The sequence below is a fragment of the Colletotrichum truncatum genome (assembly GCF_014235925.2).
Source record: "Colletotrichum truncatum strain CMES1059 chromosome Unknown Contig_0002, whole genome shotgun sequence".
Taxonomy (NCBI): Eukaryota; Fungi; Ascomycota; class Sordariomycetes; order Glomerellales; family Glomerellaceae; genus Colletotrichum; species Colletotrichum truncatum.
In genome coordinates this window covers 1,772,911-1,787,579 of record NW_027222399.1, presented here as the reverse complement: position 1 = coordinate 1,787,579, position 14,669 = coordinate 1,772,911, and the positions used below count along the sequence as shown (strand labels likewise).

General features: G+C 52.5%; 3 protein-coding genes across 3 annotated transcripts; 2 read left to right on the top strand and 1 right to left on the bottom strand.

Annotated features, from left to right (window-relative positions):
- Positions 1–739: 739 nt before the first annotated feature.
- On the top strand, positions 740–3,136 carry CTRU02_203457 (6-phosphofructo-2-kinase; the record flags this gene model as incomplete). The annotated part of the gene is made up of 5 exons (XM_036724082.2): positions 740–770; positions 889–1,216; positions 1,341–2,007; positions 2,061–2,222; positions 2,279–3,136. 5 exons carry the CDS (start codon positions 740–742, stop codon positions 3,134–3,136), a joined length of 2,046 nt encoding a protein of 681 aa, XP_036584196.2.
- A 3,154-nt stretch (positions 3,137–6,290) lies between these two features.
- CTRU02_203456 (uncharacterized protein) lies at positions 6,291–9,737 on the top strand (the record flags this gene model as incomplete). The annotated part of the gene is made up of 2 exons (XM_036724081.1): positions 6,291–9,347; positions 9,417–9,737. The coding sequence occupies 2 exons, from the start codon at positions 6,291–6,293 to the stop codon at positions 9,735–9,737; spliced, it is 3,378 nt and encodes a 1,125-aa protein (XP_036584195.1).
- Positions 9,738–10,286: 549 nt separating this feature from the next.
- On the bottom strand, positions 10,287–14,478 carry CTRU02_203455 (AT hook domain-containing protein; the record flags this gene model as incomplete). The annotated part of the gene is made up of 2 exons (XM_036724080.1): positions 10,287–14,158; positions 14,208–14,478. The coding sequence occupies 2 exons, from the start codon at positions 14,476–14,478 to the stop codon at positions 10,287–10,289; spliced, it is 4,143 nt and encodes a 1,380-aa protein (XP_036584194.1).
- Between the last annotated feature and the right edge of the window lie 191 nt (positions 14,479–14,669).

The following is a 14,669-nucleotide window of genomic DNA, read 5'->3' as shown; positions in this document are numbered from 1 at the left end:
CCAATCTTTCACCAACCCAACTGGTACCCTCGCCCTACCCTCACCTCACCTCACCTTACCCCCCCATCCAGCCCAGCCCATCCATACAAGTTCCCCTGCCCATCTCACTTGGAGATATTTATCGGTCCTTTCCTCCATCTTGGGGCTCCATCGCCCTGACCCTCCCCCCTTCACTTTTTTTTCCCTCTCGCTCTTATTTCTCTCCCATCTATACTTTAACTAGCTAAGATCCCGTCCATCCCAAATCTGTTGGACTCTCCTCCCATCTTCTCTCATCCACCACGACTGTGCGGCTCTTATTCCTTCCACACGTCGTCACCACCCTTTGCCGGCCTGCCTGCCATTTACCATATGCCTGCCCTCCTCTAGGTATACGACTGTCGTAGTATATCGATTTTGCCTGCTCGAGCCCATCCACTTACACGCGGCTTCCCTTGTCCGGCCCTCTCAACACTTTTTCTCTCTTTTGCCCAGACCAGCATCTGCTGCGAACCCGGCAGACCCCTGTGCGCTAAGGCACAAGCTAGCCATTCTCGACGCCACATTTCATCACCCAAGTCGGGCAGCTCGACCAGCTTCCCCATCCCTGCACGGCCATTGGGTACGCCACCCTTGAAGCGAGCGAGATTTCGCAGAATAAAGCGGCCAACGCTCTAAACGGCAGGCCCAGTCTCACACCCTGTGACTGTGACTCTTTCCTTTTAGATAGAGTCGCCGACTCTTCCACCCAAAAACTTCCATGCCTTCCGCAGTTTTTCCTTACAATCCAGGTTTGTGAATACCTTGAACTTCCCTTTTGCGCGCCCGCATCGACCGACATCATTATTGCGGCCGTTTCTTTACGAGAATTCTTTGAGTATTGACTTTTTCTTTTTTTCCGCAAAAAAGACCTTGGCCTTATACAGGCCAAGCAGTCTGCTCTTGCGAAGTTGGCAATGAGCTCCAACAGCAAGGGTTCGCGCGCGCCTTCGTCATCGCCCCCAATCCACTCCAATAAGTCAACCGCGACCGAGAATCACAATGGCGAACCGCCACCACCACCCGTTTCGCACCCTCACGATTCCCTCCTTCCTCCTCCCGCTATGTCACATGCGATCAGATCCATGAACGACCTTAACGGTCCCATCGCCCTGCGCGACCGGAATTTCATCGCTAACTCGGATACCCCTCCTGCTATGCGAAGCGTCGTTTCGACCGCCCCAAACTCACCTAGGATGTATGTATTTATTGATTTATTCATTTCCACTACGGGCGTCACGTTGAGGAGGTCGCTTGCAGAGGGACTTGGGCTGTTACAACCTCGTATCCTAGAGTTTGACTAATTCTTGCTGCTCATATAGCCCACCAGTCAGACAAAACTCTGGAGGAACCACCCCTCGACTTCGCCCGCATCCGGCCACCTTGAACGTTCCAGGCATGACCGTCTCCAGAGCCTCACCCGATGGGAAGATTAGCGACCGAGATGTTGCCGCCAAGTTGGTCATTATTATGGTCGGCCTCCCAGCGAGAGGAAAATCATACATCACCAAGAAGGTCCAGCGATACCTTTCTTGGCAACAGTACAACTCTCGTATTTTCAACGTCGGAAACCGGAGACGTGTGGCGGCTGGCCTGGCTTCGCCAATGAAGTCGCCTTGGGCCCCCTCGCCCCTCAAGTTCGACCCCCCAACTCAGGCTGCCTCCATTCTCTTGAACGGCCACTCTACTCAGGGCAATAAGGAGCCCACTGAGCTGAACCTGAACACCCCGGACTCGAACGAGACAATGGACCAATCGGCCAAGTTTTTTGAACCGACCAACGAGACTGCATCCAAGATCCGCGAGCAAGTGGCTCTTGACACTTTGGACGAGCTTCTGGACTACCTCCTTCACCAGGGAGGCTCTGTCGGTATTCTTGACGCAACCAACAGTACCATTCACCGCCGTCAACTCTTGGTTGACCGAATCAAGGAGAGGGAGCCTAAGCTTGGTATCCTTCTGATTGAGAGTATTTGCCATGACCAGAACGTAAGTTACACCGGGTGCGTTGCCGTCTTCTTCGTGGTCTAACGTGTGCGCAGCTGCTGGAGGCAAACATGCGCCTGAAGCTCTCAGGCCCCGACTACAAGGACAAGGACCCGCATCAATCCCTTATCGACTTCAAGAAGCGCGTTGCCGCTTATGAGAGTGCCTATGTTCCCATTGGCGAATATGAGGAGGCTCATGACATGCAGTATATTCAGGTATGTGGGGGTGTACAGGCATCAATTTGTTCCTCGATTGCTCACACCGATTGCAGATGATCGATGTTGGTCGCAAACTTGTCCAACATAGACTACGTGGATTTTTGAGCGGAGGTATCAGCTCGTATCTCACAACATTCAACCTAGCGCCGCGGCAGATATGGCTTACCCGACACGGACAGAGTGTTGACAACCGCCTCGGAAAACTTGGCGGAGATTCGGATTTGACCCCCGAGGGCGAGCAGTACGGCAAGGCTCTTCATGACTTTATCACTCAAAAGCGCAAGGAGTGGCTCATCGAGCAGAAGGACAAGATTGCCCAATCATCCTTCCCGCCCAAGGCTGGCGACCACACCCCGCCTTACCCTGAGCTCAATCGCGAACTGGAGGAGAAGAACTTTTGCGTGTGGACATCGATGCTGAAGCGCAGCGTCCAAACCGCCGAGCATTTTGAAGCTGACGACGATTACGACGTCAAGAACTGGGCCATGTTGAACGAGCTCAACGCGGGCTTGTTCGAGGGCATGACCTATGAGGAAATCGCGAGAAGATTTCCTGGAGAGTACAAGAAGCGAGCCGAAGACAAGCTTCACTACACCTACCCCGGCGTTGGAGGTGAGGGATACCTCCAAGTCATCGCCCGCCTACGCGACATGGTGCGCGAAATCGAGCGTATCGAAGACCACGTCCTCATTATTGGTCACCGTTCAGTTATTCGCGTTCTCATGGCATACTTTATGGATCTTACCCGCAATGAGATTGCGGATCTGGATGTGCCGCTGGGCATGCTCTACTCTATTGAGCCCAAGCCTTACGGCTACGATTTCCACGCATACCGCTATAGCGCGGACAAGGCGACATTCGCCGAGATCCCCAACTACCGCCCGCAGCGCACCGTCGACCGCGCTGCGTAAGCTCTCGGCCAAAAAGAAAAGGCCTTGAACTTGTATTATATGACGACTTTGTACACTACTAATGGTAACGTTCCGGAGGGGCGTTTGGGAGTTGAGAAGGACAACTCAACTACGACATGATTTCATTTTTTTGCTTTTGGTTGTGGGATAGAAAGGGTCCCTACACAGATGATCTGCTTTGGTACACGGACTTCTCGACCTCGTCGGTGGGAGGCTCGAAGCATTTGCAAGGCGTTTGGGAATCGAAGACGACCGTCTAACATCAAGAGGTCAAAGAAGATACCCACATTACGCACAACGAACCGAGGAAGTCTCACGACTAATCATTGATCCTCTTCGCAAGGCTTCATCACATACACACAAGCCCCAAACTGGCTTTTTTTATTAGCTACGTAGACAGAAAGAAGTCTAACACATTTGAGAAACTCGCTGCAGCACAAAAACCAAGTGACGTCGTTTTGAGGCTGTGATGTCGTTGTACTAGATGTAACACTGCTGTAATAATTCTTGACTAACAAATATCACTCTGGCATCGCGGGCTAGCACTGACAGGTGAGGATGACAGGTTGGGGGCTCCGCTTGGATGCACTAGCGGCGCAGGTGTGGCAGCTTGTTTCCTCCCCTCGTTCCCCCTTCAGTCTTTGTGGAGTGGCGTGATTGGCAGGACCGAACCCGTGGTTTCCCGGCCCGGTTACTATGACTTTTTGTCAGTTCTATGCATCCCTGGCCGGGCCGCAGCATCATGTGGCTAGATTACGCGAGCCGAAGATTGAATGCTTGTTCTTTTTTTTTTTTGTCATTGTTAGTTATTTTAGTGTTTGATGTGAGCAGATTCAACTTGGCTCGGCTGCCAAGTGGATCTGTAACGTGATGAACAGTAGATTGATGGCCAAGAGGTTGGGGAACTACGAGATCGGGCCGGGTTTGTCAGGAGACTTTACTTTTTGTCATGGAGGTGGCCAAGAGGAGGGGCTTTTCGGTACTGCGAGATTGGAGACCATGAGATATTCCGTGCAACTCTACGGGGGGTGGCGGGTAGATGGTCGTGGTGTGATGTTTGCAGTGTCTGTTCGGGAGTTGATTATGGTGATGGCTGCTGGTCATGGGTGTGAGAGTCGGTGAGTTGGGAGAAATTTGGGGAGCAAGTTTGATTTCCGAAGTACGAGGGAATGCCGAGGTTTACTACGTGTGGAGGGTTTCTTGTTGGCTGTTGCGGTCCCGTGGATGGCGAGAGGTTTGGCTGACTACCGATATGCACGGCATCCGAGGACGATGCTTTATTGTTGTTGTTTTCTTGGTTAATGTTTGTTTCTAGGACTATGGGCTCAAGGGAGTAGAACTAGCTGATGGTGATCAGCATGAGTGGGAAGTTCGTCGACAGTTCGTTCACAACTTTGGTGGGTAAGCTGGAATGGAGCGTCACGAGTGGCAGCATAAGGTGTATCAAGGCCCCATTATCATCGTCCTCGAGGTATCCGCCATATTTCGTAAAGGCCAACATGCAGAGGCTTGCCTCTCTCGAACATGTCGGTATGATGAAGTGAAAGGTCCCTGTTTCACACACGACTTTCAAAAAGTTCAGTCACGTTCTTACAAAGTAGACGCCGTCGTTTTATTAGATTGCTTCGAGCAGTCACACGTATCTTCTAAAAAAGTCCCAGATGCTAAGGGCGCTTCTGTCTTTTTTTATTGCTACACTGATTATTTTTTGAAATTAGATGTAAACTATCGTATTGGAGGAATAGCCATTTACAAATATTCTCTACCTCTATTATACCTGAACCTGGTGGCTCCCCCGGTCAACAACTGTTACCGTACACCGATGATGGAACGGGCTATTGCCTTGGACGACCCTCGAGGAATTGCATCGAATGTGTCTATAAATGCCAATTCGCCGAGAGCCCCAGTAGATATTCAATACGGGATGAGCTTCCGCGTTAATATTGAATGAATATATCGTGCTCCGACGAAACTGGTTGAGTATGCATCGGTAGTGCTTTAATACTGATTGGTTCAAGACCAGAAGCTTTCGGTTTCGTCACAACAACAATGCCGGGAGGCAACTAAGGAATGAGAGACGGAGTCTGCCGCTATCCGAGATTTATCATAGTTTGTCTAGGAGATGATGATTTTGAGGCTTGCTCGTGGATGTCCATGGCAAGGATACCTGGAACACACCTGAGAACGACATTCTCTATAGGATAGTTGTTGAGATTGTAAAATTTATGTCCGAATATCTGTTGTATGCTAGATTAAACTCATGTCTGTTGTTATTGAAGTGGACGATTGTGTTATGCGCCATCCTCAAAGCTGGTTTAATTTAGACAATGACTAGATAATTGTTATTTTGCTGCATCAACACACTGACAAATTCGAAAGATTGGGAGTCCAGGAGAGTCTACCAGTTCACCTGTGTTTACAACAACAGGTTCATAAGTCTAAAATAGAACTGCTTTTAGGGAATAGACTCCGACTTGTTCAACTGTGCTAATGTGCCTTCCGCGCACTTCACCTGCGTCATTCCGCAGTCATCGACTGCATCGGCTTGACCTTCCATTCATATTGGAGAATTCTTATGTTCATCTTGTTCTTCCTAACTTTAAAAATAGTTTTGAATAAATTCACGTTTTTTCTGCCTTGTCTTTTTTTCCTTTTCGTAGAGAACCCAAACAGATAGACGCCACAACTCATCATCAAAGACATTGTATTTTCGGTGCTTCACTATACTTAGTAGTATTCTTTCTCTTTCCCAGAGTTGAGCTTGCCAATCGAAGTAATTCAAAGAATCAGCAGTCGAGCCGTATCAGCAAAGTCTACAATTGGACAAATTCAGCTGTTGCAAGTCATTGTGCTCACCGAATGCAAGTTTCGGTGAGAAATCAAGGTGTGCCTGGAAATTCCGGGTACACTATACTTTAAAATTCAGCTAAATGCGCATGGGCGAAAAGTAGTGTGTACTTCCCCCGGCTCCCGTTGCCTGGCCGCTCCCCGCCAATCAGTGGAGCTGTTGCTGAGAGCTATCCCAAACCTCAAAATTTCAATCCGTAAACGCGCCTGGTCCTCATAGATCGCGTCACCATCCGCACACTCACGAATCTCCCCGCTCGTTGCCGTGCTCAATTCGCATCCGACTTGAAGCGTTTACGACATCGCCATGTCGCTGTTCGGCAACAAGCCCCTGGGTGGCAGCCTTCTGGGCGGCTCGACGACCACTCCCCAGCAGGGCACCACTGGAGGCGGTCTGTTTGGGCAGCAGAACACGACGAACAATCAGCCCGCAAGCTCCACGCCAGCTTCCGGCGGGCTCTTCGGAAACCTGAATCAAAACAAGCCTCAGACCGGAGGCGGACTCTTCGGCGGTGGCGGTGCGACGACGACACAACAACCGGCGCAGCAATCGACGTCGCTGTTCGGCCAGCCTGCGGCGCAACAGCAGGCACAGCCGCAAGTACCGGGCGGTGTTGGTCTGGGTGGGCTTGGAGCGACGGCACAGAAGCCGTCTCTCTTCCTTGGACTTGGTGGAAATCAGAACCAGGCTCAGACCGGTTCGACCCTGGGACAAAACAACACGAACGCACTCGGCAGTTCCCTCTTCCCCCAGCAGCAGCAGCAACAACAGCAGAACCAGAACACGAACACCCAATCGCAGGCGCAGCAGGGCCAGACATCAGGTGCATACTTTGACAGTCTGTTTGCGAAGAGCAAGAGGCAAGGAGATGCCGAGAGTGGCCTAGAGGACCTCCCAAGCCTTCAACTTGGGCTGGGTGACCTGCGCCAGCGGCTGAAGAAGCTGGGAACTAAAGCCCAGGAGCGTCCCTCAGACGGCAGGGCTCACTATCTTCTCGCCGCATCTGGTGTCGATCCAAGCACAGCTGCCCGAGACCTCGGTTCTCTCGACTTGCAGACCGGTCGCGTTGAGAGACCGACCGGCTACTCCCCTGCCGAGATCGATGTCGAGACATACCTCGCGAACCTGCAGACGAAGACGACAATGAGCATGATTGCCGACGGCCTCGAGCGGTCAGTCCGTGACTTTGACAACTTTTTGGAGGACAATGTGACGATGGAATGGGAGGCTCAGCGCAAGCGTATTTACGAACACTTTGGAATCAAGCCCCGAGAGGAGACCTCGTTCGGAGGTGCGGCCTCCATGAGAGAGTCTACGGGTGGCTTCGGCCGCTCGCGTCGCAGCAAGGGCCAGCCGACTGGTGCCCGCTCTGGTAGAGCTAGTGTCCTGGGCAAGTCGAGCATGCACCGTTCAGTAATTGGCAACGCCAGCAAGATTGGCACTCACCAGCCCGAGTTCTCCGATGTTGACCGTCCTGCTGACAACAACGGTTCCCTTACCGGCCACATCAACTCTGACGACAGGTCTTTGCGTGAGAAACAGAGCAAGCTTTCTGAGAAGGTCCGCAATCTCAACGCGGCCCGCCTCATCCACCATCCCTACCCGATTCTTTCAGAGCTCGCAGATGTCGAGCAGCGTTCTCTCGATCCGTATGCCCCCCATATCATCGAGGCGTACCATGCGGTTAGAGAAATTGTTGGCGAGGATCCCGATGCAGAGACCACTATCAACGGTGCTACTGCCAAGGAGAGACAGTTTGCCAAGATGTATCTGGACGAATCCCCCAACTCTTCCAACTCGATTGCTATGCGGAAGAGATTACTTGAGGGAGCCAACAAGTTCTTGGAGAAGCAATTCTTGCAAGAAGTCGAAGGCCTCATTTCAAAACACCCCCACGAGGCCAACCTTGGTGGTCGCCCTGATATCGTCAGCAAGATCAGAGCATATATCCGGTTGCGATCCGCGAGAAAGGATTTGGTGCCCGACAACACAGAACTGCAACAAGTCAGTGGTGAATACGTCTGGGCTATTGTCTTCTACCTGCTGCGGTCTGGCCATGTCAGCGAGGCTGCGAAGTATGTTAATGACAATGGAAACCAGTTCCGTAGCATCGACCGGACATTCCAGAGCTACCTTAATGGCTACGCCTCCAATGAAGATCGCAGACTGAAGCGGACGCTCCAGGACAGGTGCAACGCCGAGTACAGTCAGAGGGTCCGCAATGCCCCTGACAACTCCATTGACCCCTTCCGCATGGCTTGCTACAAGATCATTGGTCGCTGCGACTTGAACAACCGCAGCCTTGATGGACTCAACACCGACATTAACGACTGGATCTGGCTCCAATTCAACCTTGCCAGAGAAGGCGACCGCTCCCTTGAGGTCGCCAGCGAGGCTTATGGATTGTCCGAGCTGCAGTCAAGCATCAAAGAGATCGGTGCTAAGCACTTCCCCAAGTCCTCTTCTGACGATAACAGCGGTAGCTTTGGCATGTTCTTCTACTTGCAGGTTCTCTCTGGTATGTTCGAGGAGGCCATCGCATACCTCTATCCCTTCTCGTATGTCGATGCGGTTCACTTCGCCATCGCCCTCGAGTACTACGGTCTGCTCCGACCTTCCGACCCCTTCAGCGCTTCCAACGACTTGCGCAGCCTGAACGTCAAGGACTTGGTGCAGATCAACTTTGGCCGGATGATTGGCTACTACACCAGGGACTTCCGCGCCGCCGACGTTGTTTCGGCTGTGGACTACCTAACCCTCATCTGCCTCAACATGGACCTGTCGGGCGAGGCTGGCCGGCGCCACGCCAACCTCTGCTGGGAGGCCCTGCGCGAGCTCGTTCTCGAGACGAGAGAGTTCAGTAAGCTCATTGGCGACATCCGTCCCGATGGCCAGCGGATACGCGGCATCATCGAGGAGCGTGGCTCGCTCATCGGCCTCACGGAAGAGAACGACTTCATCAACACCGTTACCGTCCAGGCAGCCAGCTTTGCCGACGAGAACGGCCGCACCACCGACTCGGTTCTCCTGTACCACCTCGCCGGCGAGTACGACACTGTCGTCACCATCGTCAGCCGCGCTCTCAGTGAGGCCATCTCGCTCGAAATTGGCGAGGACCCCATGCGCCTCATGCCTGTCAAGCCCCGCGCTGCCGGGCAGACAGCCGAGGCTGGCAGCAGTCTGAGCTTGGCGTCCATCGACGACCCCGTCGAGCTTGCGCGTACCATGATGTCCATGTACGAGCGCGATGCCATGTTCCACCGTAAGATTCAAGATCAGAACAAGGTCGCTTGCCGCGTCCTGCTTGAGATGAGCACCATCAAGTCCCTCGTCGAAGCCGGCCAGTGGGCTCAGTGTCTCGACGTAAGTTTCTCTCACCTTCCCATAACTCGGCTATCTTTTTTTCAAGTTTGCTCACATAAATCCATGCAGAAAATCCGCTCCCTCGAGATTCTCCCCCTTGATGCCAGTGGCGACCCTAGTGTCATCCGCGCCTATGCCTCCAAGTTCTCGGGTCTGTCCCAGCCTGTCTCCATCAACGTACCCAACCTGCTCATGTGGACCATCATCTGCTGCACTCGCCAGCGCGACCAGCTCACTGGCGGCCAGTTCAGCGGCAACGAGGGTACTCGCCGTATGATGGTCGAACAGATGAAGCAGATGACTCTCGACCTCACCACCTATACCAGCCAGCTGCGCTATCGCTTCCCGCCTCACCTTCACGAGGCTCTCGCCAGGGCTTCAGCGGAGTAAGACAGATAGGGTTACGACAGGGAATGGCATACGATGCGCGTTGGATGCGTTCTTATTCCTTCCTTCCTTTCTTTTTTTGTACATTTAAGCATGGGGATGAAAAAGGGCCAAACGGGGCAAACGTCCAAAGGGAGGAAAAAAAGATGAAAGACGAATCGCTTTTTTGAGGGGCGTAGAAATTGTTTTGAGTAATGCAGCACAAGAGAAGAGAGAAGAGCTGAATTGATACCTTTACGAGGCAATCATCTACCTTGGTCGACATTTGTGATTTGGTCATGTCCATTTACTGCGAGGATCAAACTTGACAGCTATTTGAGCAATTTCACAAGCGTGACATCACAAACTGCCCCTGGTACTATTGGAGAGAATATCCTTTCGTATGATGGTGAAAAAAGTGCCGTGCGAAGAATCTATCTGAGTCTCCTCTTATGGTATCATGTGCTTAAAAACGCCCTCGTTCCCCCCCAACGCCTGCTATGATCTTTTCTTTTTACAAGTAGGAAACACAAAATACAAGCAGGTTTCTGCTTGTCGGTTCCTCATAAATCCTCAAACACCTCGACCACGTCCTCGGCCACGTCCCCGTCCACGACCACGACCACGACCACGACCCCGGCCTCTACCTCTGCCTCTGCCTCTACCGCTCTGCGAACCACGCGCATGGCCAGGAGCACCTATGCCGCTCTCAGATTCCGAGGAAGAGGATATGTCGCTCTCAGACTCGGAGTGCGAACCAAGTCTGACTATCGTGGGACCGCCCGAGGCCATGGATCGTCTTGGCGGCAGAGGCCGCGGGCTAATACCTGGAATGCCCGAGTCAGAGGACGATACAGACGATGGTGATTCCGCCGCAGCGGCGAAGTCTTCGTCTTTCTCTCCCCCCCGCCGGCGCCTACCTGACGCAGTTGGAGGAGATGGTGTCCTGTCTGGAGTCGGATCTTCCTGTGGCTCATTCGGCAGCATAGCTGGGCTTTCTGGAGGCGGCGGGCTTGGCGACTTTGATGGCTCCCGTGTCCCAGTTGGAGTGTCTTTAGCACTGCGTCCTCGTGATTTACGAGAAGTGATCTTAAATTTCCCACCACGGGCCGCGACGCGGGCCGCCATAGACATCATTCCACTTCTGCCAGCTGGAGGCGGGGGTGGAGATTTATCATCCTCGTCCTCCTCTTCAGTAGGAGTGACAATCTTGCGCTTGGGAGGTCGGCCACGACCCCTCTTAACTGGTTGCTCACTCGTCCCAGTCTTTTTGGACTCGACAGATTTCGTAAGCGTTTGCTCAGGAACATCTTCACCAGCCAAATCCTGATCTAGCTGAGCCTCAAGCTCAGCTTCAGTTGTGTCATATCTCCTGTCTTCGGTTTCACTGTTGTCGTTATCCTCGGCGTAGTTATTGTTTCGGGCATTGAATGAACTGGCCCCGTCAATAGTGACGACACCACTGAGACGCGACCTTCGTGATGCACGCTCCTCTCGTTTCTTTGCTGCAGCATCTGATGCGGACGGTTTGGGCACGGCAGCAGCCCTGGTTACTGAGGCTGGCGTAGAACTTGCACTCTTTGGTGGCCTTCCTCGCCTCTTAGGAGCCTTAGGTGTCTCAGCGGCTGCCGCAGTAGTGGCGTCAGTTCCCTTCTGGATGAGAGCGCGAACAGCATCTGAAGCAAGATCCAGAGGATCGGTACTACTGTCACCGGGTTGAGGCTCATCGTTCTCAACTGGTGGCTTATCCTTGAACGCAGGGACAATGTCGTCTGGGTCGTCGATCACGGGTTCTTCGATTTCAGCATAGGAGATCCTGGGTTTTGCATGCCGCAGTTCTGGGATGTTTGCAGGATAAGACGGGGGCCAAGGGGTCGCCCATCCACCTTTTGATCGCCGCTCTTCTGTGGACTGCTCTACCTCTCCTGGTGGTTGCCTGGGCGCCTCGTCCTCAAGAGGTGTGCCAGCTTCACCTGTTGCACCCGATTCGCCTTCCGTTTGTGCGGTTGCAGTAACTGCGGCTGAAAGCGCTGAGTCAAACAGTGCAGGATCCATTGCGGACTCGTCCGCAGCGTTGTCTTTCCTCTGCTTCTTCTTGTGGTGGCTCCGAGGGGCACTAAAGTCAGGATCCATGTCATTCTCCAGCCTTGCTTTTCTCTTCACAGCCCTGAGAGTCTTCTTAAGAAACTCAGCTTCCTCGTCGAACACCATAGTATCAGCAGAAGGCATCTGGAATGGGTCGAAGAGAATTTGATCGGGCCCAGCTTGCTCGTAGTAGCCCATACCAAGCATGCGCTGCCCTCCTATACCCATAGGGTCTGGGTATGCCGACTGGTCCCAGCCGCCATTCAATCCCATGTCGGCATATGCCGCGACCTGATCCTGTTGCATCTGAGGCGCACCAATATCACCGTCGAGACCATTTTCACCAGGGTATTGCTGTATTTCTTGCTCTCCAAGGATATGGCTCTGGTCTCCATAGCTGGTCACCACATCCTCAGTGGGAGCAGCATTGTTGGCTCCGTTGGCAATCTCCTCAGCGGTTGCCGTCGCTGGCTCTTGGGCTTTTGCAGTATCGGCCTGCTCTCTCAATTGCTTCATTCGTTTGCTGTTTGTGCTGCGACCTTCTTCACCCGCTGCCTTTAACCAACTCAAGTTGTGCACGCGAAAGTCAACTAAGACTTCGACACTGCGGTCATCGGCGATCGGCCGAGTATCGTGGCCGAGAAGAGTGTTCTTCGGTGTGTACGGATTGGTCGTCCCGGCACGACGGCATGCTGCACAATTGCAAATTCCCAAACATCTTGGGCAGAGCCAGTTCTCGTTCTCCTGTACCGCCTGAGGCATGAGATCAAACGCACGGTAAAGTACTCCGTAACAGAAGCCTTCATTGCACTCAGGATTCGAGCACACATGGATCTTGTACGCGTAATCTTTGTGGCAACAAATATGACAGCGGCGAACGTCCCCCTTCTTCTTCTTCCGCTTGTACTTCTTCTTCGGCTTGCCATTGTCATCAAGGTCCGGTTCTTCGTCTGATTCACTGAGACGCTTTTCTTCCTCAATTTTGGAGATGTCTTTGAATGGCCGCTTGCGCAGGCCTTCTTGACAGATCTGGGCGAGTGCCTTCTTGCCACGTCGACTACGAGCGATCTCAAGAGGTTGAGGTGACAGCTCTATGTCGACAAAGCCATCATTCTGGATGACCATAGTCCGCCATACTTCATAGTTTTCCACGAGCTCCGACCACTTCCACTGCTCGCACCACTGAAGCTTTGACATGCAGAGGCAAGACCGTCCCATGGCGTAGCACTCCATGCAAACATCATATGCGTCCTCATCCCCATTCACGAGAAGTCGAACGCAATGCTTGCACGTTAAGAATCTGTTGAAGATGTTTGATCTGCAATATGAGCAGGTAACGCACGAGTCGTACTCAATGTATTCGACGTTGTTCTCCTTAGTAGCAAACATTTCGTCGACAAGGATCTCGGCGAACAGGAAGAAGAGATGCCGGAAGTCTTTGGCAAGCTGTTTGAAGCGCGATGAAGAGCGGAATGGTTCAGATCTTAATCCAAGAAGACCCATTTCGCTCTTCTCATCTGCCTGTAGTATCTGTGCGTGGTACTTCTTCAAAGTGTAGTATATGATAGCCTTGTTCTTGTACTGTTCATCCCGACAGACAAGCCGGGCCTTCGGGAGAGCTTCATGGAGCGCCATGTCCAGTGTTTCAACTGTTGTTCGGTTCCATGCAACCTTCATGGTGCGGGTGCCCCTATTCCACACTTGGTGAGGAGCCAGAGGCGGAATAAGAATAAAATCGCCAGGCTTTTGTTCAACGATGTAAACGGGGAAGGTTGCCTTCTTCCAAGCATTGATCTGTGCGAAGTGTTTCTCGATTTCGATGTCGTGTCCAAGCATCGAAAGAAAGTATTCTCGGACAACTTCGCGGTCTTTGGTCTCCGTCATGAACCATATGGAACTTCCTGGCTTTTCTCCATTTTCGCTCCCAGAGGCTTCAACCATGATGTTTTGTCCCAAACTGGCACACATTTCACGATGCGCCGGGGTATACGTCCCTTCATGGCCAATATAGCACATCAAGTTTTGTGCCCGCATCTCTTCGGGTAGACTCGACATGAGATCTCCCGCTGGAGCTATTGTCTTCTCGCCTAGGCCACGAAAAACATCGCTAGCTTGGTTCTCCGCACCCCCCTTCTCCGTCGCATTTTCGTTCATGTAAAACAGGTTCGGAGGAATGACTTTCTGCAGGTGCTCGTGCCATCCAGGTGGGCAGTCGATGTCCTTAAGGTAGAGGCGTTGTCGTCGCTCATCGCGGAAATTACTAGGCGTCCATTGGTTGGCAAGCTGCTTCATCGCTCGGAGGTAGTGGCCCGTTGTCATGGGTATTTCACTCTGACTACCAATGTCACGGACACTCTCCTCTGCGGACACGTTAGATGACGGATGTGTTACGAAAGCATAGATACCTACGCTTTTTGTCATATGTCTTCTCCAGCCATTCTGCACTGAACAGCCATTTAGGAAGAACATCGTTCCATTTCTCAATCACTAAAGGCTTTCCGCCCTGAATGACTTGAAGCTGTACCAGTTTCTCGAACTCTTGAGGGCCCAATCCTTGAATTTGCGCAGTCGAAATTCGTAGAACCCATTCGAAGTTAGGGGTCCGATCGACGAGATCGTGAAGATCCAGATCCGGGGGAATCGGATCAAACTTCGCCTGGGGATGCAACGAGGTCGGCATTTTGAAGGCTGAGAATCATCGCGCAAGGTGGGGTGGAGGTTACAGAAGCGACGGCGAAGTATTCATTCGCGCAGCACTCGAGCCGAATGCCCTAAAACTTGGGAAGATTGACGTGACTTAAGTCTCTTGGGCATTGGAGAGAGAGAGCTGTCGTGCGGTATGGAAGAAGAAGGCGCAACAGGTGGTGGATT